The sequence below is a fragment of the Manis javanica genome, chromosome 3 (assembly GCF_040802235.1).
Source record: "Manis javanica isolate MJ-LG chromosome 3, MJ_LKY, whole genome shotgun sequence".
Taxonomy (NCBI): Eukaryota; Metazoa; Chordata; class Mammalia; order Pholidota; family Manidae; genus Manis; species Manis javanica.
The window spans coordinates 203374375-203401272 of NC_133158.1; the positions used below are offsets into that span (position 1 = coordinate 203374375).

General features: G+C 36.2%; 1 protein-coding gene across 4 annotated transcripts in view; it reads right to left on the reverse strand.

Annotated features, from left to right (window-relative positions):
- Positions 1-225: 225 nt before the first annotated feature.
- SPOCK3 (SPARC (osteonectin), cwcv and kazal like domains proteoglycan 3) overlaps positions 226-26898 on the reverse strand; it is a 399525-nt gene continuing 372852 nt past the window's right edge. For 3 of the 4 annotated variants that reach the window (XM_073232632.1, XM_073232633.1, XM_073232631.1), the window contains exons 8-11: positions 11468-11689; positions 5931-5993; positions 4234-4371; positions 357-2068 (exon numbers count right to left, since the gene is read on the reverse strand). In XM_073232632.1, the coding sequence (XP_073088733.1) occupies positions 1899-2068; positions 4234-4371; positions 5931-5993; positions 11468-11689 (593 nt within the window). In that variant the 3' untranslated portion in view covers positions 357-1898. Of the gene's footprint in view, positions 2069-4233; positions 4372-5930; positions 5994-11467; positions 11690-26898 lie in introns of all 4 variants that reach the window. The other variant, XM_073232634.1, reaches the window with a different exon arrangement.

The following is a 26898-nucleotide window of genomic DNA, read 5'->3' on the forward strand; positions in this document are numbered from 1 at the left end:
ATTTTATGATTCCTATACATTTGTTAAATAGATAAGGTAATCAATCACTCTTAAAAAATGCTATTTGCTATAGTTTAGTTAAATACATTAAATGTGATACCACAAAAATGGGCTTAAAAATACCATCTTCAACAAAGAAAATGATCCATCTTGCAGCAATATATCAAATAAAACATTTAAACATACCAACAAACCAAAACCATTTTGGATATATCTTTGACAATATCCATGGTGCTAAGAGCTCTCATTTTGAAATTCAAAAACTTCAAAAAGCTTTCCTGGCTAGTTTGTCATATATTCATTTAAAAAATCATGTAATAGACTAAGAACCCTTCGTGCTAATGTCTATATCCCAGAAAATCATTAAGGAACACTTTTATTTGGTTATAAGATTCTTTATTTTGTAAACTATACATAAACAGTAGAAAAGAAAATGCAATTTACTTTAAATATTACATAAAGTCAACATTAAAGTTTTTTTTTTTTGGTGTGTATAAACCAAATGGAAAGAATACACCAATTTTACTTTCAATGGATTCTATATTGGGAAACCAGTTGACCCACAGTTTAAATTATGATACCAGTGTGTAACATTCAACACTTTTTTTTTGTTTTTATTATAGGCACAAAACCATAAGTCTGATATACTTAAATGTGATGGTATGTCAAAATGTCTACACAAGTAATTAACATGCTAAGTTAAATACAGCAATTAAAGTGATTTTTGTTACAGTTAAATCTTAAATGCTACTCTGCACAATAATCAGAAACAAGTCCACATGGAAATTATATAACAATAGAAAATAAGAAAGAAACATACTCCATTTTCTTCATTCCAGCAGTACCTTCACTGGTATTAACTTGTTAATTGGGTATGCTTAGACATTGCCTAATATCCTATATTGGTATGCATGCTAAAATACAATGTATTCTCTAAGTTTTGACATTAGTAGTAAAAAAGGGCATAATTCTAAGATCAAATGCAATTTTTTTAATCTAAAATAGCAAATAAAATAAGAATTCAGAGATTAAAAATTTGACATTGGGGCAAATGACAAACTTTCTGTGGAAATACCGTTTAAATGAATCTTTCCCTTTGTATTCCTACTATAAACTTTGTGCCCTAAGTTGCTGGTCAGAAGGACAAAGAAACCTATAAAGGTAAAGAAATCATGCCGCGTAAGAATATTAAAGAAAAAAAAAAATCTACACAAGACCACTATTCAAACTAAAATAAAAATTAGAAAGGACAACTACATTTTTAACTTTCAGAATCCATGGTTTTCTATACTTGGCATTTTGTAAAATAGCTTCTCATATCCAGAATGATTTCATAATGGAAAAAAATATCACTATTAATGTAAACACAATGAAGGTCTCTGCAGACGTCACCTTGTTTCCTTACCCTGTGATACCCCTCGCTTGTCTCTAACTCAGCCTAGGTTTGGGAAGATGCTACTTTGAACTGCAATGTCATGCATATTTTTATAAAATTCTTGGGACCCAGGTCATTGACAAGTCATTGAAAATTTAATTTAGAATATCTCTCAGAAAAAGAATGCATATGACCCTAAACTCTGGTTGTCACTGGGTTGTGGGAGATTTACATAGTTTGTTCCTATGAAAACGTGGGCGTTTCTATCAGTAGCTCTTCACAACTCTCTTTTGTCTGGCATTGGTTAGACTGCATATGCATTTTCTTTTTCTCTAAGGCATATAAAAACTCAAAGAAATGACTCTTATTGAAACATAAAGCTCTATGATTTTAGCTGTAGTATCTGAAATAATTATACAAAATATATGTGAGTTTTAGAATCATTTTGTTTTGGGGCAAGAAGGTACCTCTCAGTAGGTACCTTTTGCTTCGTGTGGGGTGGGTGGGTCTCAGCCCTCATCGGTCAGATGTCGCCATCACGGTCGTCGCCGTCACCGTCGTCGTCCCCTGCGTCTTCATCGTCGTCGTCGATCTCGTCCTCGTCATTCATGAGGGCATCTTCATCGTCCTCATCCTCAGCCCACTCATGGAAGTCTCCGCTCGCAAAATCTCCAGAGATCTCAAAATCAACAGCTTAGGAGAAAATACAATTTGTGCTGTTTGACTCAGTACTGGGATAATTTCTAAAGGAATTTGTCTAAGTAGAATTTGAATTTGCCCTTTAGCTTACCAAACATAAAAAAGGAAAAATCCAATCTCTGTCATTGGTTAAAATTTGTGTGCCAAAAAGCAGAATCAGGAAGGAGGTCCGATATACAGTATTTCCAGTTTGTTAATACTGATTGATCTCATCCTGGTTTTTATAGAAATCCATGTCAAACTTTGACTTTTATGAAGAAATTTAAATTGGTTCTATCACTTCCTAACCACTGAAGCCTGTGAACATATGACCTTCCATGATAAAAGGGACTCTGCAGAGGCGATCAAGCTAAGACCTTGAGCTGGGGAGAGTATCCTGGACCATTCAGGTGGGTCAGGATGGTCACCTGCTTTCTTAAAATCAAAGAACCTTTCCCAGACCGAGTCAGGAAGTGACGTGACTACAGAGGAACAGTGAGAAAGCAGCAGAAAGAAGCCAGCCTTGACGTGGGAGGAAAGGGTCCATGAGACAAGGAAGGTGAGCAGGGGGTAGAAGGTGAGAAAGGCAGGGGCACAGGTGTGTCCCCCAGCCTCCAATAGGAACCAGCCCTGGGACACCTGACGGTTAGCTCAGGGAGACCCATGCTGGAATACTGACATACAGAACTGTAAGGTGAGACCATTGTGTGAGTGAAGCCAACAAGTGTTGTGGGAATTTGTTACAATAGCAATAGGAAACAAATATAATATTTGGTATTAAAAATAAATATTTAGAAATGAATTCATTACTATATGAGGAGGCAATAATGCATGTATATCTCAGTATATATTATTTTTCAACTCCTCTCATGTTAGTGCATTTTTTTCTCTCCTTTCTAATACTTCAATCTTATAATTCTTTGGTAACAAATTATAACAAACCTTATTAATGTAATTCAGAGTTTATAAACTGATTACACAAAATGCTGAAATTCATATCTTAGGTGAAGAAAATGTTATTTTTATTATCCTACTTCAGGTGTTTTCTTAATAATTTCAAGATGCTGAGAAAGCCTAGATGTTGTGTTCCTTAATTTCCCCTTCCACTTCTTAAATTAATCTCCATATAATTTTTATTTACAACATAAAAAATTAAAATTCTTTTCCATCATGATAAATGAAACAATTAATGAAACAATGAGTTTAAATTACATATGACAACATTTCTGTACATGTTGAAATTATGTTAAGAAGCTATTGAATACTACTTAAATCTGACAATTTGCCAGAAAACCAAGTCCAAGATATTAAATCCTTATGGAGTAAATAAATGCAGAATAGGCATTGAAGCATTAAATGAGGTTACTTTTATATGGTTTACTATTTATTTGTAAACCTTTACAATTTAAAAATTGCATAAAGGAAACAGCTAAAGAGTTTCTAAAGAACAAAACTGAGTACTTTATTTTCATTTTTAGTCATGTGTTATTAGTTGAAACACAATCCATTAATTCTAGTGTACCTATGTGTGCCTGTGCATGTGAGGGTGTGTGTTGTGTGTGCATGTGTATACAGGTAAGTGGCTAATGCAGTGAAAACTGTCCATAGTACAAACAAAAATACTGATTTGAAACTTGCATTCTGAAATAATATTTTATGAACAAAAATGATATCACATTAAAAATTGTAGAATGCATGCTTTTGATGCTCAACTGTAATATGATTTTTAGGCATACACATAAAAATGCATGCTCATAAAAAGCATTAGAATATTAATTATAATTACCCCTCAAACAATTAACTCTATTTTTCTCACCTAAACATAGAAAAACATACAGCATCAATTTTTGGATCTCTAACTTTAAGGTTACTTTTCCTTTGTGGGTGAGCCTATGTACACCCTCAGCCAACCCTCCAAAGGTATGCAGACAGAAGAGTGCCATGTGGGGACATCGCACACTCTAGAGTCAGCTAACCTGGAATCAAATGGGGGCAACAAAAGGAGCCCACCTTTGAATTAATCTCTCCTAACATAGTCAAATTATGCAACTTCATTTAATGCAGGTATTTGATATGCTTGGGGGTGAGTCTTTTTGTAACCGTCCCGCACTGACCCTATAGCCTTTGCATAGAGTACACCCTCATTCAATGCCTGAACAATGAATGGGACATATGCTCACCACAGTCGGCACCACCACTGGTTCTGGATCCTACGACTTCATTTCCGTATCTGTCGACGCACCAGCACTGCCCCACACTGCCATGGCATTGGGTTGGCTTGTAGTAACCATCTTCATCGCACAGGGGGATGTACTGCCCTGTCACAGACACACACACACACACACACACACACACACACACACACACACACACACACAGATGTTATGTTAGAACTGCAAACAACCAATCTGAACCCACAAGCTGGAGCATATGGTGCCCTCCTCTATATAACAACTGATCAATTTTCGATTTGCTACTGTTACCCTACCCAAACTGTAAGAAAGGTTTAAGGATTCACTAATCCCTTTGAATGACACTAAAAGTCATTTTAATAATGACTTTTCATTTTTGTCATGTCAGAAAAAGAAAGGCAACTCCTCCCAAATGGGTGCTAACTATATTTCATGTTTTTTTTTAACTTTAAAGACTGAATTTTAATAGATTTGTCACTAATGGACCTGATCGAGTCTAAAATACTTTTCAGCTGAATTTCAGTGGCTTTTCTTTTGTACATGGACTTGTGAGCTGTAATATGGCATGCATTCTGTAACAGAATTAAGAAAAATATGACACATTGTAGCTTTAATTGTTAGCAATGTTCCATATCTAAAAATGCTTTATTGTAAAAATCAGCCTTTTTATTTTGAACTTTGGATTTTCAAATAATACGAAAAATATTCTCCTGTAAACATTCAATATTATAATTACAAAGACAGCATAACATAATGTAATACTGATTAATCAGATTAAAAAATATAATAAAATTATGTGCCACTAAATATATAAAGGCATTAATATACATGAAAAAAAACCCACATTGTGTATGTGGTGCTGTGCATTGGACTCTAAAGTAGAAAAAGGACATCAGTGGAAAAACGGGTGAAATCCAAATAAAATCTGAGGCTTAATTTATAAGACTATAGCAATAGTAGTTTCTTAGATTTAATAAATACGTAATGGTTATTTGATACATGGAGATGTGGTAGCTTTAGGAGAGGCTGGAGGACATGTGGAAACTGTACTGTCTTTGTGAATTATTACAGTTTATTTAAAATTGTATGCTTATAAGAATAAACAAAATAATTATACATAATTATGAATTATATATAGTTAAAGAATGTGTTGATAGCCAAACATTCTATTTTAAGGCTTTGGATAACATGTGGAATTGTCTGTCTCCCTCTCTCTGTCTCTCTCTCACTGTCCAATACACACATTTACATACTGAAAGTAAGTTAGTAAAAAGTGCTAATGAAAAACACTAAAAAGTCTGCTCAAATCTCCGTGAGGTACAAAAGGCATGCTTTCATGCCACTCAGAGAGAGAGAGAGAGAGATGCCATCAGTTCTTGAACTGTTAACCTTAGAATTAAAATTGAAGGTTCTGCTGATGCTTTAAATTCAGCATTGTTTAAATCTCTTTTTTTACTTAATAACTTTCAAAATGAACATTATATTAGGTAATAAAACAGATGTAATATCTTTCAATAGGTAAGATAATAAAAGTAAGTTTAATGGCTTTCAGGAACTTCATAAATTTTGTTACTAAAATTTAGTGTAGTCTATCTTCATTGGATTAATATTGATTTTATGTTGCTGTTTCCCTGGGGTTATTTATGTAAGCAATAAAGGCTTCGGAAGCATGATCTATTGCTCACCTAGGAACTTTTTCATCCCCTGTCGCTTCTGAATATTGCTGAGCTCCGTCTGGCAAGGTGGGTCTGCAATGACATTAAGTGTTACTTCAAGGATTCTAGTTAAACAATGAAAGTATAATTTCTATGTTATCAAACTTCAATTAGTCTTTACATAGCTTTAGAAGACGTATTACATATTAGTTGTTATTTTTAAAAATGGAGATGCACAGGTGTATATATACACATGAATACACATACAAATATTTATACAGAGAGAGAGAGGTTTTCCAACTATTAATTTTAGAGTATATTGGTTTTCTTCAGAGTGATGAAATTGGATGAAAAATAAAAGGGAATAGTATAAAGTGCTAATATGATGGGAAAAGCTTAGCTTAAATGCTTAATCAGCTCAGCGATGTAAATTCAGCTGATAGACTGCAGCCCAAATAATGAACTGATTACAGTTTGCCCTCATTTAAAACAGTTGCTATTGTGTAGAGAAATAGCTTTCCATGAAAAAGAGTAATTTATGAAAAGCAATCTATTAATGCTTCTTTCAGGTTATATCAGAAAAACGATTATAAATTTTGGTGTTGTGTAATGTTGACAGGCCTTGGTCTTTTTAGTTTCGCCTGGGTACTTCAATACTACATGCAATTTGGAAACAGGACATAAGATACAATATTTTCTGACAAGCCCTCTCCTAAAAATTAAACTTAAAACATTAAACCAATTTGGAAACAACTATTTGTCTACTTTTCAAACTCAGTCACTTCGAGAACATTTTTAGAGAGGTGTGAAATTCTAATGGACACACTAGAGTTTGGCTTATAGTATTATTAACATGTAATTACATTATTAAATGATATATATTGTTATATATAACATTCTTATCTGAAAAGAATTCAATGTATTTTATACTCATATTCCAGAAATTTGCTGTTGATATTTGCTAATAAAAACTGCATCATAAACTATTGAAACAGCTAAACAATAAGTACCTGTTTTTGTACACTACAATTTTTTTAGGAAAAAGGCGAGACATAATTCAAACAATTTTAAAACTCTTTAGTATATCCACTTCACAATATTGTTATTAAATTTGCATGTAAGTAACAAAGTGGAATGAGGAAATGAGATCAAATGTTTATGTATGTTTTACAGTTTAATATATAAGGCCAAAAAAAGTTTTCCTTCAGGAGTCTAAAATGTGGACAGAAAGTACTTTTTTTGAAAAGCCTAAATAATCACCTTGTTCTACTTCACTTTGAATTTGGTCCAATTTATTCCTTTGATTTTCCTGATCATAATGTGTCTCCTACACTATGTTTTGGAGGAATAAGAATAAACTTCCATAGTATGAGTTTATAGAATAAACATTTTAAATTTATTGCTTTCCAAATATAACATGTTGGATCAAGAGGAAAGAATACAGCTGGAGTTTCAATATTGTACTGAAAACAATTCCCAGTTACTACAAAGTGGAAGGAATATTTCTTGCATGTTCGCTATGGCGCTGCCTGAAATCCAGACACCTTTGGGACCTGAGTCCTGATTCGGAACCTCACTGAATAAACATAAGCACTGATCCTACAGGACTGTGCAGGGGAACATTTTAAGATATTGAGAGTTATCACGACAGATTAAGCTTTAAACCACAAATTTTATTTTGAAATTTTTCTTCTATTATTCACAAGGCAGCCCTATCTCATCTTTATCTTAAGTAGAGTTGGAGAGCTTAATTGAGATTTCACCTATCATTAAACTTACTTGGAAAGAAATGATTGGGATGGAAAGAGAGCTCCCTAACTAGTTGCATGAAGGTTTAGACATGACTGTGAATATTTAGCCTAGAATACAGGCACAGATTTATAACACAAGATTCATTTTCCCAAAACTGTTAATGACTTAAGAGTGCTTTGACTTATGGAAAATTCTGATTTTACATGCTCGAATTTGTATGAGAATCATTAATAAAATATATAAGATTTAACTTAATCCCTGAATTTACAAGTAATTATTCCAAACATTAGTTTAGAAAAACAAGAAAAAAAGAAAAATGAAACATGTTTTACTGGCTACATTTCAAAATGTTGTTTTTGAAAGCAGCATTGTTTATTGTTTTTCATTGTGAACTTAAAAACTAGAATTCTTATCATGGGGCTATTCACATATACTCTATATTAGGAATTGATCATTTTCAATTCAGTGATAACAATGATGCATTTTTATTTTCCCAATTTTTAATAGAACTGTCACTGTGAAAAATAAATAAGGAAATATCTGTGTGTTTAGAATAATTATTAGTGTGAAAATGTGTTTTTTTCTATACTTGCACCTAGTCATTTCTAGGGAGTATATTTGTATTAGCTGTTGAATATATATGGACAATTTAGAGTCAAAACTAGGAAAGCTGCGACTCTCACAGGCCTGAGAACGGCTCTCTGCAGGGCAGCATTGCATGAAAGAATGCACAGGCTGCATCAGTTGTTCAGCCCCATGGCGCTATCCATGTCCATGAATGGAAGGCACCCTGAGGTTATGCAGCAGGTAGTTCTCTAGTTCCTTTCCAACAAGCACTGTCCCATTCCCTTTTCTTCTCATATTTTATTCTTCATATAGTATCACAAAGAATAGATAAACCTCATAAGATGCTCTTCTCTCTCTCTCCACACATATATATTTGTTTACTTCATACATGGAAATTTTAAATAAGCATAATAGCAAGGGACAAAATTCTTTGTATTTAATGTCTTTCATTAAATAGGAAAAATATCTTTTGCAAAATTAATACACATGACCCACATTTTGATATAACTTTCTGTAGATTCTTCTAAAAATGTCATCTGTTTTCACTGTAGTCCTGAGAAACAATATTGGATATATCATTGACTAAAATGAGACCTGCAGATGTGACCTGTAGTGAATGGAGTTTGCTGACAAGTTGTACAGTAATGTCTTGATGGCATTTTATATATTACTTAAATATAATTTGCAAACTTTGAATATAGAATTAAACTATGTGAAGACAGAAGCCAAGGACTCTAGTATCAAATCCCAGGTCCTAAACTCATTCTGTTATGTTAAGACCCTCCAGATCAATATGATTTAGTCCTTAGCCATAAAATGGGAATGAAAATATTTTCAACATGGCTGTTTGAGTAATAAATAGTTTTACGTATATGGAAGACTGTACATGGACCCGAATTAATGTTAGTATTCTTTCTCTTTCCCTGATCTCACACAACAGGACTTTAAATGAAAGAGCAACTAATAATTAATTTACTTTTTTAGAATGGAAACTTAGAATACACTTTAATGAAAATAAGTTATTAAATCTGAAGGTAACCAAAACTCCCAATTACTATTCTTTTGACTCATTCCTCCATGATTACCTAGAACAAAGAATTAAATAAACCACCATCATATCTATTTTGTATTGCTTAATTGTCATGATTTCAGAAAGTTAGAGAAACAAACTTGTATCTTAATTAAAATTAAAAAGTTTCTTTCCTTGGAAAACTACACACATTTCACTGACTTGAAATTTTACGTTCTTAAGCTCATTTATTAAACTTTAATTTTATGTTTTTGAAAGTTCTTTCTTAAAAAAACACCATTTCTTTATTTTTTAGATATTTTCCAACACTACACAACTATAGTCTTCACTGCAGTTTTAGGTCAACCTGCACTAATAACACCTAATGAGATGCTGTTCTCTCTCTCTACCAACATATATACTTATAATTACACACACATATTACTCTTATTATAATTAACTTAGTAATTAGTTGTTTTTATTGAATAAACAAACAGGAAAAACATGACCTTCATGAAATTACTTAATGAGCCAATTGGTAACTCAGTTACCCTGAGTTTTATAACATATACTGGCATATTAAAGTAATAAACATAATGAGCCAAATTTTCCTCAGATTTTGAGAAGTTGTATAAATCCTTTCACCAACTATCAGAAAATATCTTCACTATTTATTAAACTATTTCTACTATGTATTAAATGATCTCAGAGAATATCTTCACATGATTATAAAAATTTTAATTTGGAAGAATACTGCTTAATAAGTGGAAAGGATATAAAGCAAAATTTTTCCTTGGGGAATATTAATCAATTCTACAAATATCACTGCAAAATCCAAGAACATTTTAAGGTCAAAATATTTATATCTATAGAAGAAACATTTATTGTTATTCAAAATACTTTAAAGTGTTCACGTATAAACAGGTAAACATGCCATCATAACATTCAAAAAAAAAAAACTAAAATAACATAAAAAAAGACCACATATCTTTTTATAGCAGTTTACCTGGACTGACTTTTCTATTCTAACTGATTTAACTGACTCATTTTAAATTTAAATTACTAAATTTTAGATTTAAATCATTAAAACTAGGACATAGTTTCTTAGAAGTGTTCAGTAATCTAGGAGGCACCTACATAATAGGAAAGTCAACTGTGTGTGTGTATAACTTAGAATATTTTAATAAGTCAAATATTTAATTTTAAACTTTGTTTAAAGTGATTTATAAATAGATAAGCAACTCCATGCACCATGATGTTGGCTCACTACTGGTCGATTATGATAATCATTTCATCCCTAATTACTAAACTATTCCTAATATTTGAGAAAGCAATAGGAAGTGAAATGCCCTATACGTGTTGGTTTCCCATATGAAAAACTGGGAATCACTACTATAATTTAAATTATTTTATTTGTTCCTTCTCTTAGCTGTCAAGAACTGTTTAATGAGCTGACAACAGCAGGCATTTGTTTTTAAAATTAGCATCGAAATTACACATATTACTGTCTCCTTATCTTCTCAAACTTTCTCCAAGTGTGAGTTTTTTGGGATCTATTTCCCTTCAATAATTACTTTAACTCATCATTCGGTTGTTTGTGTAAGCATGCTTGCAATGCACTGTCTCACTGCATTTCCTGATAAAGAAGGATGCGTAACGAATAGCCTCACTCCAGGATGGCTTGTTTGCCCAGAGAATCAACACTTTCTTTGCTAGTAAATTTTAAAAATGCTAAGCTATTTAGAAAAGCCCAAAAGACTATGCCATTTTAAAGTCAAATAAGTAAAAATAACTTTATGGTGAATGCTGTGGTTCATTCAGCTCATTTAATAAAATCACAGAATAGCACATTAAAACTCCACAGTATAATGATAAAAAAACCATTTATTTTACACTGTGAGCAAAGAAGATAGCAAATTAATTTTAATGATTACTTTTAATATCTATGTTCTCCTATCTCTATGTGCTTCCTGGTGGCTCATAATGGAAACTATACTGAAGTGCATTAATATGAAGTATTAATTACTATTTTTCATCTTATTTAGCATGTTTTGCAACCCTAGCAGAGTTATATTGCTCAATATGCTGCTTATTTGCTCCTTTATTAAACACTCTAATTAGAAAAAAGTATCTACCAAAGTGAATGGGGTATAATGTACTATTTTTCTTTATTGTGAAGGAATAGATACAACTTGACATGCAGGTCCACTGTCTGCACCGGCAGAGCCTCACCCTTTACCTTGCTGTCTCTGGAAGCAGTAGCACCATTCATTGTTAGATATCAAACTGTCCTTGTACGTGTCACAAGAATTGAAGAATGCCTTGGTGCACTGTTCGTTCTTATCAAGGTAAATGCTTCCAAGCTCAGACTGGTCCAGCAGCAGGTCATAGTTTGTATCAAGTCTGTTAAACATCCAACCAAGCGAATCCTTGCAAATGGGCAAAATACTGGTGTCAAATCCTAAAGGCGAAGGCAGAAAGGGATTAGCTCAGTCTGAAGGTTGCCATCAGCAGCAGGCAAAATAAAGTAACAGAGTAGTTGGCTTCCACAGGGCACCCACTCAGAAGTAAGGCTTTAAATTCATTTTGGGTAATTTTTTTCAGAGTAAAGTGGGGGTAGTAATCACTTCCTTTCATGACAGTTGTGAGGATTAATAAACCAGAATATAAAGCATCTATTGCTAATTAGTCATTCATTCATGGCAGCTACTATTGGAATTATATTATAATTATTTACTATTATTATTATTCAAGGCTTTTCTGAATAAGTAGGTTGTCATGGGGAATGCTTTATTTGATGTACATAGCTATTACTGAATAATATGTCCTATTAATTTAGAAAGAAAACTCATTTTTCATTCAAAGAAATGACAATGCCCTTTAACAAAAGCATAAGTAACACATAATAAGCAGTAACATCATTAATGCCCTGTCTTGGTAGAACCACGGTGATCATGATGTTTCACAAGTAACAGGTGTACACAGAAAGAACACACATCATGTAATCTACACAGACATTCTGCCGCCTGCGTCCCTCAAGGCAGTTTTTACATATACAAAGACACTGTAATGGGAGGCAGCCGGGGACCCTGCACAGTGCAGGGGTGGAGAGATGACCTACTGGGGTGGGGGGTTGTACCCAAGCTGCCAACTATCAAAGTGTGGGCCACCCCGGTGAGCCACCTCCCTGAGGCTCAGCGCCCTACAGGCATCAGATGCAATGTCAGTGTTCTGTAGTGTAAATGGCACAAAGCACTATTTAAGCATTTACTTTGAACTATTCTCATTAGTCAGGTTTAAACTCCTTTCACATGCACTAAATCCAGTTTTTGTCTTCTGTACTATTTTCCACTGGTTACAAGTGAAAGTAAAATAATGTTAGTTAACTGGCATGGAAGAGAGGCCAAGACTGAAAGCTGAATATCCAAAGGATTTAGTCTTCAGCAGCAGGGGTTGAGGAATAGTGTCACCATGTATGAGTGGAATTCTATCTCAGATACAGTTCTAGCTGTACTAATCTATTTGGATAATTTTAGTGTATTATACTTCAAGATGTACAAATAACTGCAAATAAGGATATGGGTATTTTGGCTTTAATTTTTAAATAATGTTTAGCATTTTCAGGACACTTAGGATTAAAAATTAAATAGATTTTTTTTCTCCAACTCTAGGAGATTTTTGACGTTGAGAAATTAATAATTTCACCACCTTTTTGGAACTTATTTTCTGATCGTCCTTAGAGCATATTTAGTGCATCCTCTCTGTGCATCACCTTGCAGGGCAGTGGGGATACAAAGGTAAAGTGGTATTTGTAACAGGTTCAGCAAATGTAGAAAAGGAAATTCAGATATGGATTTTTCTCTGTTTGAATTTTTCTTTGCAACATTGCACAGTCAAAACAGAAATCTCTCACGCAAACCAAAGAAACGAACATTAAAGATGAATTGATCATTTCCTGTTTGTGTTCAAGGTTCCGAATTGGTTCCGGGGTACAGGTTGAATATATAGCTATGGCTCCAGTGCTCTTGGCCCTTGCTTTTAAAGCAGCATGGGCTGAGGATCTGTCTGGAACTGCTCCTTACTACCAGAACGTTGTCAAATGCTCAGGGGTTACATGAAGAAAGCAACCTGCAGAAAAATATACTGAACCGTGCAAAGCCATTCAAAGAAACTGAGTACTTGGTGTGAGATTTCTGGTATACCTTCAAACCTCACACACCAGCCCAATGTTATTTTCTGGGACAATGGAGAAGCCTGGAGGTGCTGTCCTGATTCCATGAGTATAAGAAATGGGAATTAGAGATGGTGACTGCCCTCCCCTTTTATCCAGAATGGATGACTCCACTGGTTTGTCTCCCAAAGCTTAGTGTGGATGGTTCCACAGCATCCCCAGAAAGTCTGCAAGGTCCCCCTGCCTGACTTCAGGTGGATCTCTGCTCATCTACCCTGGACGAGCCCTGTTACTGCCAAGGGGGGAAAGAGCACTGGGGAAATCAGGAGCAGAGACCACATCTCTTTTATTTTTCACATATATTTATCTTCAGATTCAGCATATCTGGCCCTCTACATTCCTATATGCAGGCACATGTCTCCATGCGGTGTCATTATCTTCCAGAAATTCCTTTACTATTTCTTGAAATCTCTCAGCTTTGAATTGTTGAAAGATTTATGTTAGCTTAATTTTTGAAATGTATTTTTGTCAGGGATGGTATTTGTGTGTTTTATGTTTGTTTTTTCTTTTGTTCTCTATCAGTGCTTTAAACATGTTCCACTGTATTCTGGCCTTCATAGTCTGATGTAAAGCTTGCTGACATGGGGATCTTCGTTGCTCTGTACAAAATTTGGCACCTTTCTCCTTCTTTTCTATTTTTTTTTTTTTTACATCTGGCTGCTTTTAAGATTCTTTTTAATGCTGGCTTTCAGCAATTTGCTTATGATATGCTTTTATTTGGTTTTCTTTCTTCCTGTTGCTTGATGTTTATTGTACTTCTCGTATCTGTGGTTTATAATACAAGTATCCCCTGCTTTCTAAAAAGGCCATGTTATGACACTTTGCTTTTACAAAATTGCGTCTTTGATTAGTACCTGTTTTTGTCAACCAAAAGAAATCTGAAGAGGACTTTTGCTTTTATGAAAAATGGGAAAAGTGGAGCATTCCATGTTTGTTTTGCAATGAGCACTTACAGAGGCGACGTGCCTCCCAGGGCAGCCGCCACGGCCCTTCCTGGGAGCCACCCTCAGCACCTCAGCATGAAGCTGCCACAGCTTTGAACTGTGTCTGTGGGCACCTGTGCTTAATCTCAATTTGTTTTTTACATCTGTTAGCATGATATGACCTAAGATACACAAAAACCCTAAGAGAGGTTACTTTTTGGGTCTGGGAACACTCAACAATTAATGGTAATTGCTTCTTTGATTTAAGCCATTTTGGCTTATGAAAGGATTTATAGGCACATTTGACTTTCAGATAAGTGGGGGAAAACCCATATTCATTCAATTTAGAAAATTTTGGCCATTATTTATTCATATAATTTCTGAGCCCACTCTGTCAGTGCCCTTCTGAGACTCCAGTTGCTCGTATGTTAATACTCTTGATGTTCCACAGTTCATGAACACACAGACTTCTTTTCAGTCTCTTTTCTTCGTATATGCTTCATTTTGGGCAGTTTCTCTCATGTCTTCAAATTCATGGATTTTTTTCTTCTGCAGTGTCCACTGTGCTTCTAGTCTCACCCAGCATATTTTTCATTTCACTTATTGTTTTTTCATCTCCAGACATCCTATTTAGATGTTTTATTCAAATATCCCCTCTTGTAACCGATGTCCCTGTTTGCCTTTAAACTACTATGCATATTAATATTTATCACTGTTGTTTTAAGGTCCTTGTATACTAATCCCATGATCACTGTTATTTCTGGATGTCTTTTTTGGATTGCAATTTCTCCAAATTATGGGTTGTATTTTTAAGCTTCATAGCATGCTAGAAAAATTTTAATTGGATGAACATTATGAACTTTACATCATTTGTTCTTGGATTTTGTGGTATTCCTCTACAGTGTTGTATTTGTTCGGGCATGAAGGTGAACAAACTGCATCAGCTGGATCTGTTTCAGGACAGCTTTGAAGCTTTGTTATGGCAGGAACAGAACAGATCATTCTAGGACTAATTCAGCCCCAATATCAATATCTGTCCTATTTCATTACATAGAAGTACAATCATTTATCCACTCACCAGCTAAAGGACATCTGGATTGCTGCAGTTTTGTAATTATAAATAAAGTTACTATAAACATCCACATATATGTTTTTATATGAACATATGCTGTAGTTTCTCTAGGATAAAATATATTGAAGTGGGATATCTGGATCATATGGTAAGTTTGTTTCATTTATGAGTCACCGCCAAACTGCTTCTCAAAGTGGCTACTCTACTTTGCACTCCCACTGGCCAAGGTCTTGTCATTCTATTAAGTGTATAAGAGGTATCTCCTTGTGATTTCATTCAATGTTTCGCTAGTGCTGACTGGTAGTGAGCTGCCTTCCCTGTGCTAATTTACATCATGTATCTCTTTGGTGAATGTACAGGACTTCGCCCGTTTCTCATCTGAGCTATTTATTCAACCATTACTAGTTTCAGTGTTATTTATATTTCCTGGATGCAAATCCTTTATCAGATATCTATTTGCCAATAGTGTCTTCCAGTTTGTGGCTTGTCTTTTCATTTTTAAAGTGATATCCTTTAAAAGTAAAAAATATATATATTTTGAGGTTTGATTTACCATGTATTTTCTTTTTTTTTTCCTAATCTAAGAAATCTCTCTAACCAAAGCTTACTTATATTTTTCTTATGTTTCCTTCTGTAGTTTTATAATCTTAGGTTTTCCATTTAGACAAACTGACTTTTATTTCAGGTAAATTATATCTTGAAATTTTCTTTCCTCCATTCTTGCATCTAGAAAAAAATGAATGCTGAGGCCATCCCTATTCCACTCCAGGTCCCTTTTCCTGGAGAAGAGGATTCCAGAGAAATGTTCAACTTTAAGTAAGGTTCATGTTTTTCATCTCTTTGTACATTCCCTGTACTCAGCACAAGCTATGGGGTCATGTGTTGACACATTACAAGACACAAGACACAGCTGCCATGTTAAGCCCAGTGATCGCAGCAGCTGGCAGCCATGGCCGCACCTTGGAGGGCAGGATGTGGCTGAAAGAGACATCAAATAAACTCCAGTCTCCCTGCTGGGTTCACCCAAGCTCTCCCTATCACAGAACTTTAGGAGAACGTGTGCACGTTCAGTCACTCTGCCCTCCAGCTGTGGCTTGCCCCATGTTTAATCCAGCCATCACCGAAATTACTGTTCCTGAAGCTACACATGGTCAGTGGTCAGTGTGGACACTGCATACAACTGGGCATGTCCCCCTGTCCCAGTACATCCACCTGTCTTCGCGTCCTCATCGATAAAGCCCAGTGAGAACTGTAATCAGAGGTATTCAGTCAAAATCTGTCCAGTGAATCTGAAGATCTTGAAGAAAGTCATGCAAAATAAGTATAGTTATGTATCATTATAAATGATCCCATTTATTTTATAGCAAACTTTAAAACCAGTATGAAAGTAGCACTGCATGAAAAGATGACTCACAAAGGATTCATATCACTGCTACCCTTTGCTCTCTCACATTTCTGAATGTAGAGCACAGGTGGACCCAGCACCACAAACAATACGGCAGAATATGAAGGAACATAAAGTAATAAAATGCATTTTTAAAAAGCATGCAATGCTGTCTGCTTCTAGTATTTCTAAAAATCCCACTTTCCCACAAAATCTCAATCAGAATATAAATTAGTCACGGGGATGGAAGTGCAGCGTGGAGAATATAGCCAATGTTTCTCTAACATCTTCCTATGTTGGCAGATAGTCAGTGCACTAGTTGGAGTGAGGATTTAATAATGTGTGTAACTTGAACCACTGAGTTGTATACTTGTTGTAAATCAACTATATGTCAGTAAAAATATAACAAGAAGAATCAATAAAATAGAAATATCGTTTCATTAAATAAAAATAAAAATGATAATGCCACATTCCATGTATTTTCACTATTCTGAATGAATCCACGTTGTTGTGTCTGAATTGCAATGTAACCCCCTGTGTATGACAAGTAGGACTTTTTTTTTTAACAGGCCCTGTGCTCAACTTCCAGGAGCCTACAATTCACTTATTATCATAAAGGCAGAGGATCTATTTATGAAATATCCTCTAATCATTGACTATGATCAAATCTGCTAGTCTATCAACACAAGCTGAGGAGGGAAAAACAAAAACTAAGGGACAATTTACATTTATAAAATTGAAATATGATATTAGGATATAACGGGATACTAAGAACACATCTTGAGAGTCTATTGGTTAAAATTACATTATTGAAAATTCAGAAATAATAGACAGTTGGGTAAAAGTTACATTAAGAGTGGATTCAGATTGCTGGGATGGGCTCTTCATGTAGTCAATGTAAGGTCTCCAACATCTTTACTAATATTACTCGTAGGATCATTCTTTTTAGAAGGTTCTCTTTCCCAGAGTATAATTATTTTCACGAACTTTTTAAGATAGTATCCTAAGTAGAAATAACTCAGGGCTCAATCTTGTAATTAAGTGTGGTATTTGGGATATATATTTTTAATGATGTTATAAATAAGTATGTAGATTAAAATCAATGTAAAAAGAGTATCACATGCAAACATTAAGCTGGAAGTTTAAAATTACGATGTTTGTACACTGAGGTTAGTTCATTTACTTTCTCCCCCAGTTTTATGGAGATGTAACTGACATGATATTGCATTAGTCCAAGATACATAACACAATGATTTGATATCTGTACATATTGAGAAATGAACACCACAGTAAGTTTAGTTAACATCTATCACCTCACATGGTTACAGCTTTCTTGTCTTACGAAGAGAATTTTTAAGATCTTTTCTTTCACTAACTTTCAAATATAACAACACGGTATTGTTAACTATGGTCAAGAAGCTGTATGTAACCCCCATGTACAAGGACTACGGAATGCACATACACACCTGTCTTGGACAAGTAGGGCTTACAGTATATGATCCAAACCCACTTTAATGTTTTTCTTGATGTTCTGTAAATATTCGTTCATTAGTGAAAGTTTTCTCCTGTCTCTGGATGAAAACTCCGGTGGTCCAATAATTTCTTCATTTCAGCTTTATGTAATAAAATGCAGCATTGATACTGTGCCTGCATAGCGACAGTACTAGGTAATTTTACAAGGTCAGTTAAGGTCTTTCTTTAATGTAATAAATGTGATCTAGAAAAGCTAGGTCAAGGCGTAGCAAAGATGGTGGCTTGAGTAGGACAGTGGGAATCTCCTCCCAAAAACATACATCTTTTTGAAAATACAACAAATACAACTATCCCTAAAAGAGAGACCAGAAGACACAGGACAACAGCCAGACTACATCCACACCTGGGAGAACCCAGCGCCTTGTGAAAGGGGTAAGATACAAGCCCCAGCCCAGCGGGACCCGAGCACCCCTCACCCCAGCTCCCGGTGGGAGGAGAGGAGTTGGAGAGGGGAGGGAGAGGGAGCCCAGGACTAATAAACAACCAGCCCCAGCCATCCGCACCAGAGCGCACACACAGTGTATGTGTGGGGTCCTGGATACTAGGGAAACAGGACAGTAAGACCTTTGAGCAGGTCCCGAAGCTGGCACACCTGTGACAAAGAAAAGTGAGTGCTTTTAGAAAGTCTTAAAGGGACAGGGACCCAACAGCTGGATGGAAGCATCCCGGGTCACAGTCCAGCAGCTGGAAATTCCAGGGAACTCCGGGCGCACCAACCCCCTGGGCAGCAGCTCTGAGACCCCTCATTGAGGTAAACAGCCAAAGAGCCCCCCATCCATTACCCCTCCAGGGCCCTGCCATTGCAGAGAAGCAGCCTGAGGCTGGGCACACCCTCAGAAAGGGAGCTTCCTCCATATTGCTGGGCAATATACAGAGACCCAGTCTACATGTAATTGCCCTACACAAGCTACTAGGGGTCACAGTTGTCCAAGTAAAGAAAGGCCAGGAGCAAGTGGAAAGCCTTGGCTCTGCCAGCTGACAGATGAGTCAATAGCTCACCATTGCACCTATCAACATGAAAAGGCAAAAAAATTGGATCCAGACAAGACTAACCCAGACAGCTTCGACATCTTCTGCATCTTGCCCTGAGAAGGAACCTGGGAAGATAGATTTAACCAGTCTTCCTGAAAAAGAATTCAAAACAAAAGTCATAACCATGTTGATGGTCTTGGAGAGAAATATGCAAGAACTAAGGAGGGAGAATACAGAAATAAAACAATCTCTGGAAAGACTTCAAAGCAGAATGGACAAGATGCAAGAGACCATTAATGGACTAGAAAACAGAGAACAGGAATGCAGAGAAGCTGATGCAGAGAGAGATAAAAGGATCTCCAGGAATGAAAGGATTTTAAGAGAACTGTGTGACCAATTGAAATGGAACAATATCCGCATTATAGGGGTACCAGAAGAAGAAGAGAGAGAAAAAGGGATAGAAAGTGTCTTTGAAGAAATAATTTCTGAAAAATTCCCCAAACTAGGGGAGGAAATGGCCTCTCAGACCACAGAGGTACACAGAACTCCCATGACGAGGGATCCAAAGAGGGCAACACCAAGATACATAATTATTAAAATGGCAAAGATCAAAGGCAAGGACAAAGTATTAAAGGCAGCCAGAGACAAAAAAAAGGTCACCTACAAAGGAAAACCCATCAGGCTATCATCAGACTTCTCAACAGAAACCCTACAGGCCAGAAGAGAATGGCATGATATACTTAATGCAATGAAACAGAAGGGCCTTGAACCAAGAATACTGTATCCAGCACGATTATCATTTAAATATGAAGGAGGGATTGAACAATTCCCAGACAAGCAAAAGTTGAGGGAATTTGTCTCCCACAAACCACCTCTACAGGGCATCTTACAGGGACTGCTCTAGATGGGAGCACTCCTAGAAAGAGCACAGAACAAAATACCCAACATATGAAGAATGGAGGAGGAGGAATAAGAAGGGAGAGAAGAAATGAGTCCCCAGACACTGTATATAACAGCTCAATAAGTGAGTAAAGTTAGACAGTAAGAGAGTAAAGCAGCTAACCTTGAACCTTTGGTAACCACAAACTTAAAGCCTGCAATAGCAATAAGTACATACCTTTCAATAATCACCCTAAATGTAAATGGACTGAATGCACCAATCAAAAGACACAGAGTAATAGAATGGATAAAAAAGCAAGACCCATCCATATGCTGCTTACAAGAGACTCACCTCAAACCCAAAGACATGCACAGACTTAAAGTCAAGGGATGGAAAAACATATTTCATGCAAACAACAGAGAGAAAAAAGCAGGTGTTGCAATACTAGTATCAGACAAAATAGACTTCAAAATAAAGAAGGTAACAAAAGATAAAGAAGGACATTACATAGTGATAAAGGGCTCAGTCCAACAAGAGGATATAACCATTATAAATATATATGCACTCAATACAGGAGCACCAACATATGTGAAACAAACACTAACAGAATTAAAGGAGGAAATAGAATGCAATGCATCCATTCTGGGAGACTTCAGCACACCACTCACTCCAAAGGACAGATCCACCAGACATAAAATAAGGAAGGTTACAGAGGCACTGAACAACACACTAGAATAGATGGAACTAATAGACATCTACAGAAGCATCTAGATCCAAAAGCAACAGGATACACATTCTTCTCAAGTGCACATGGAACATTCTCCAGAATAGACCACATACTAGGCCACAAAAAGAGCCTCAGTAAATTCCAAAAGATTGAAATCCTACCAACCAACTTTTCAGACCACAAAGGCATGAAACTCGAAATGAATTGTACAAAGAAAGCAAAAAGGCTCACAAACACATGGAGGATTAACAACACACTCCTAAATAATCAATGGATCAATGACCAAATCAAAATGGAGATCCAGCAATATACGGAAACAAATGACAGCAACAACACTAAGCCCCAACTACGGTGGGACACAGCGAAAGCAGTCTTTAGAGAAAAGTATATAGCAATCCAGGCATATTTAAAGAAGGAAGAACAATCCCAAATGAGTGGTCTAATGTCACAATTATTGACATTGGAAAAAGAAGAACAAATGAGGCCTAAGGTCAGCAGAAGGAGGGACATAATAAAGATCAGAGAAATAAATAAAATTGAGAAGAATAAAACAATAGCAAAAATCAATGAAACCAAGAGCTGGTTCTTTGAGAAAATAAACAAAATAGATAAGCCTCTAGCCAGACTTATTAAGAGGAAAAGAGAGTCAACACACATCAACAGAATCAGAAATGAGAAAGGAAAAATCACGACGGACCCCACAGAAATACAAAGAATTATTAGAGAGTACTATGAAAACCTATATGCTAATGAGCTGGGAAACCTAGGAGAAATGGACAACTTCCTAGAAAAATACAACCTTCCAAGACTGACCCAGAAAGAAACAGAAAATCTAAACAGACCAATTACCAGCAACGAAATTGAAGCGGTAATCAAAACCCTACCAAAGAACAAAACCCCCAGGCCAGATGGATTTACCTCGGTATTTTATCAGATATACAGAGAAGACATAATACCTATCCTCCTTAAAGTTTTTCAAAAAATAGAAGAGGAAGGAATACTCCCAAACTCATTCTATGAAACCCATATCACCCTAATACCAAAACCAGGCAAAGAGACCACCAAAAAAGAAAACTACAGAGCAATATCCCTGATGAATGTAGATGCAAAAATACTCAACAAAATATTAGCAAACCAATTTCAAAAATACATCAAAAGGATCATACACAATGACCAAGTGGGATTCATCCCACGGATGCAAGGATGGTACAAACATTCGAAAATCCATCAACATCATCCACCACATCAACAAAAAGAAAGACAAAAACCACATGATCATCTCCATAGATGCTGAAAAAGCATTCGATAAAATTCGACATCCATTCATGATAAAAACTCTCAGCAAAATGGGTATAGAGGGCAAGAACCTCAACATAATAAAGGCCATATATGATAAACCCACAGCCAACATCATACTGAACAGCGAGAAGCTGAAAGCTTTTCCTCTGAGATCAGGAACAAGACAGGGATGCCCACTCTCCCCACTGTTATTCAACATAGTACTGGAGGTCCTAGCCACGGCAATTAGACAAAACAAAGAAATATAAGGAATACAGATTGGTAAAGAAGAAGTTAAACTGTCACTATTTGCAGATGATATGATATTGTACATAAAAAACCCTAAAGGCTCCACTCCGAAACAACTAGAGCTAATATCGGAATTCAGCAAAGTTGCAGGATACAAAATTAACACACAGAAATCTGTGGCTTTCCTATACACTAACAATAAACTAATAGAAAGAGAAATCAGGAAGACAATTCCATTCACAATAGCATCAAAAAGAATAAAATACCTAGGAATATACCTAACCAAGGAAGTGAAAGACCTATATATACCCTGAAAACTATAAGACACTCTTAAGAGAAATTAAAGCGGTCACTAACAAATGGAAACTCATCCCATGCTCCTGGCTAGGAAGAATTAATATCGTCAAAATGGCCATCCTGCCCAAAGCAATATACAGATTCGATGCAATCCCTATCAAACTACCAACATCATTCTTCAATGAACTGGAACAAATAGTTCAAAAATTCATATGGAAACGCCAAAGACCCCGAATAGCTAAAGCAATCCTGAGAAGGAAGAATAAAGTGGGGGGGATCTTGCTCCCTAACTTCAAGCTCTACTACAAAGCCACAGTAATCAAGACAATTTGGTATTGGCACAAGAACATAGTCACAAATCAATGGAACAGAATAGGAACTCCAAACATTAACCCAAACATATATGGTCAACTAATATTTGATAAAGGGGCTATGGACATACAATGGGAAAATGACAGTCTCTTCAACAGTTGGTGCTGGCAAAACTGGACAGCTACATGTAAGAGAATAAAACTGGATCACTGTCTAACCCCATACACAAAAGTAAATTCAAAATGGATCAAAGACTTGAATGTAAGTCATGAAACCATAAAACTCTGAGAAAAAAACATAGGCAAAAATCTCTTAGACATAAACATGAGTGACCTCTTCTTGAACATATCTTCCCGGGCAAGGGAAACAAAAACAAAAATGAACAAATGGGACTATATCAAGCTGAAAAGCTTCTGTACAGCAAAGGACACCATCAATAGAACAAAAAGGTATCCTACAGTATGGGAGAATACATTCGTAAATGACAGATCCGATAAAGGGTTGACATCCAAAATATATAAAGAGCTCACACACCTCAACAAACAAAAAGCAAATAATCCAATTAAAAAATGGGCAGAGGAGCTGAATAGACAGTTCTCTAAAGGAGAAATTCAGATAGCCAACAGACATATGAAAAGATGCTCCACATGGCTTGTCATCAGAGAAATGCAAATTAAAACCACAATGAGATATCATCTCACACCAGTAAGGATGGCTGCCATCCAAAAGACAAACAACAACAAATGTTGGTGAGGTTGTGGAGAAAGGGGAACCCTCCTACACTGCTGGTGGGAATGTAAATTAGTTCAACCATTGTGGAAAGCAGTATGGAGGTTCCTCAAAATGCTCAAAATAGAAATATCATTTGACCCAGGAATTCCACTTCTAGGAATTTACCCTAAGAATGCAGCACTCCAGTTTGAAAAAGACAGATGCACCCCTATGTTTATCACTGCACTATTTACAATAGCCAAGATATGGAAGCAACCTAAATGTCCATCAGTAGAAGATTGGATAAAGAAGATGTGGTCCATATACACAATGGAATATTACTCAGCTATAAGAAAAAAACAAATCCTACCATTCACAACAACATTGATGGAGCTAGAGAGTATTATGCTCAGTGAAATAAGCCAGGCGGAGAAAGACAAGTACCAAATGATTTCACTCATATGTGGAGTATAAGAACAAAAGAAAACTGAAGGAACAAAACAGCAGCAGAATCACAGAACCCAAGAATGAACTAATAGTTACCAAAGGGAAAGGGAGTGGGGAGGACTGGTGGGAAGGGAGGGATAAGGGCGGGAAAAAAAGAAAGGGGGCATTACAATTAGCATGTATAGTGTGTGTGTGTGGGGGGGGGGCACGGGGAGAGCTGTGCAACACAGAGAAGAGAAGTAGTGATTTTACAGCATCTTACTATGTTGATGGACAGTGACTGTGAATGGGGTTGTTGGGGGGACTTGGTGAAGGGCGAGCCTAGTAAACATAATGTTCTTCATGTAAATGTAGATTAATGATACGAAAATAAAATTTAAAAAATAAATAAATAAAATAAAATGTAGCATTGTCCCTTTAAGGTACAAGTATAGGCTAACTGTGGTTCAAGATGTCTGAGTGCATATAATAATCACAACTCCAAACTTGGTTGTCCCTTTCTCTAGCTGTAGATTTATTTTTGTAGAGGTGGTCAGATAAGGGGGACATGATAGTTCCTCAATCCTTCTCCAATTTTCTCCCAATTCTCCTCTTCCATCTTTCTTATGCTCACCTCTAGTTTTGGAGAGGGCCGATAAAAGATATTTAAAGGTGACAGGGAGTTTCTTACCAAACTGACGACTGGATTAGGAAGGCTTAGTGCTGTACAGGCCCATCAGGTTTTAAGACTTCCTCTGTGTGTCTTCTTTTGTGGGTACTGCAGAGGTCCCTGGTGCACACATTCCACAATATTTCCTTAGAAATGTGATCTTTCCTCTGGCTGACCACCACCGCTTAGTCCCTGGATGTCTGGTGATCCATTTTTTTCTGTTGGGGTTTACTCACTATTCAAAACAGCCCTCTTGGGAAGCATTACATTGTTTTTACCCTTATGGCTCAAATATTGTCCACCATAAATATCCTCATATTTCTTGCACAGTCACAATTGCAAAGCAGCATTCACTCTCCTTTGGTTTGAGAACAAGTAAGTAAGCAGCCCAGACAGTCTCTGACTTTCAAGACTTGCCTGGGGAAATTCAGACCATAATCCACTTGTCTGGGGACACATATAAAACTGGAGTGATTCTGCTGAGATCTGCCTCTCAGCTGCAAGTGAAGGGAGGCAACCTCATCTCTTCCTGGAGGGGTGGTGAAGTCCTAGCAGAGCTCTTTCCAAAGAACCCCCTTCATAAATGCCCTTGACATCTTTGCTGGCTTTTTTCTTTTAAACCTTCCTTTGGACATACATTTTAAGGGCCACGGACTTATATTTGCAAATTCCCTTCACAACAGTACCTCAATTAGTATCTGTGTGATAACCAGGGGCCTGGAACCTGGGAAGAGCCATCTTTAGAATTCTCCCTACCACACTGGCTCTAAAAGCAGGATATTTGAGCAGAAATCTAATGGAAGCAAAGACATGAGTAACCTGGGCCATGGGGTGGGAAGGCAGTTGTAGGTAGAAGGACCAGAAAACTAAAATAATCTCAGGTCACTGTCTAAGGGCAAAGAACCAGTATGACTGGAGCTGACTGGATGGTAAGAAATGAGGTCGTACAGTGGTTGGCTCACATCATAGGTTTGGCTTTCAGTGAGAGACCATCCCATCTGTTTCTGTTCTTTTTTCTCAAGGATCAGCTCTGGGGTGACTAGTGTGACCTACTGGAAAAATGAGCTTACACGGACTGTGTTGAGAAGGGGAACAATTTGGCCACTTCAAGACTGAGATGTCTGTTGAACTTTCAGAGAAGATTTGAATGTGAATTGAATATAGGGTTCTGTGTGTCGGGCCTAGAAGTATGATTTGGAGAATTATTTGTACATAGAGAAATTTTATATTTTAAGCAGGAACAGTGAACAAAGTCATAAATGCCATTTTTACAGTAGCAGAAAATATATGAAGTCTTAGGGATTACTAATATTTAGATATCAGCCGATGAGGAAAATCAGAAGAGCAGATTGGGGTCTTTTCATTCATTTCCATTTCCTAAATGTCTGGGACAATGGTTGGTAAATAGTATTCACTCAAAAATATTTCACAAAGAATGATTGAATAAATTAAATATTAAGTATATGCCAAATACCATAAAGGTATTTTACACACCCATGTAAAGAAGACAAAATGTAGAACAGAAACAAACGTACACTCAAACAACATAAACCCTAAAGTTCTACAGTAGGAGCTCTGAGAGCAGAGAAAATAGCAAGAGTCTCAGCAAGGCACAACACAAGATATCAACACCTGAGGGGACATTTGAAAATTGAAAAAGACTTAAGAAAGTCACAGTAATTTGTGAGGGAGGGGAGCTCTACATAGGCAAAGCAATGTAAAGGGGAGAATAGATGAGGAATTTTCCACTGTGCTTCACAGGAAATTTTTATTTTAAAAATAATCTGAAGGAAAATCGTCAGTGCATGTATCATCTTCTTAAATAGTATTAAAAACTTAGGACAGTAAAAAGCAAAATTGCTTTAAGGTAGTGAATGCATTTAAGGAAAGCTAAACCCAAACAGCACAAATAGTTCATTATTAGCTCAAGAAAGGGCTCTGTGAAAGGGGACATTAGACAGCACTCACGCAGGGACTCACCTGAGCAAAAAATACCAGTACCCAT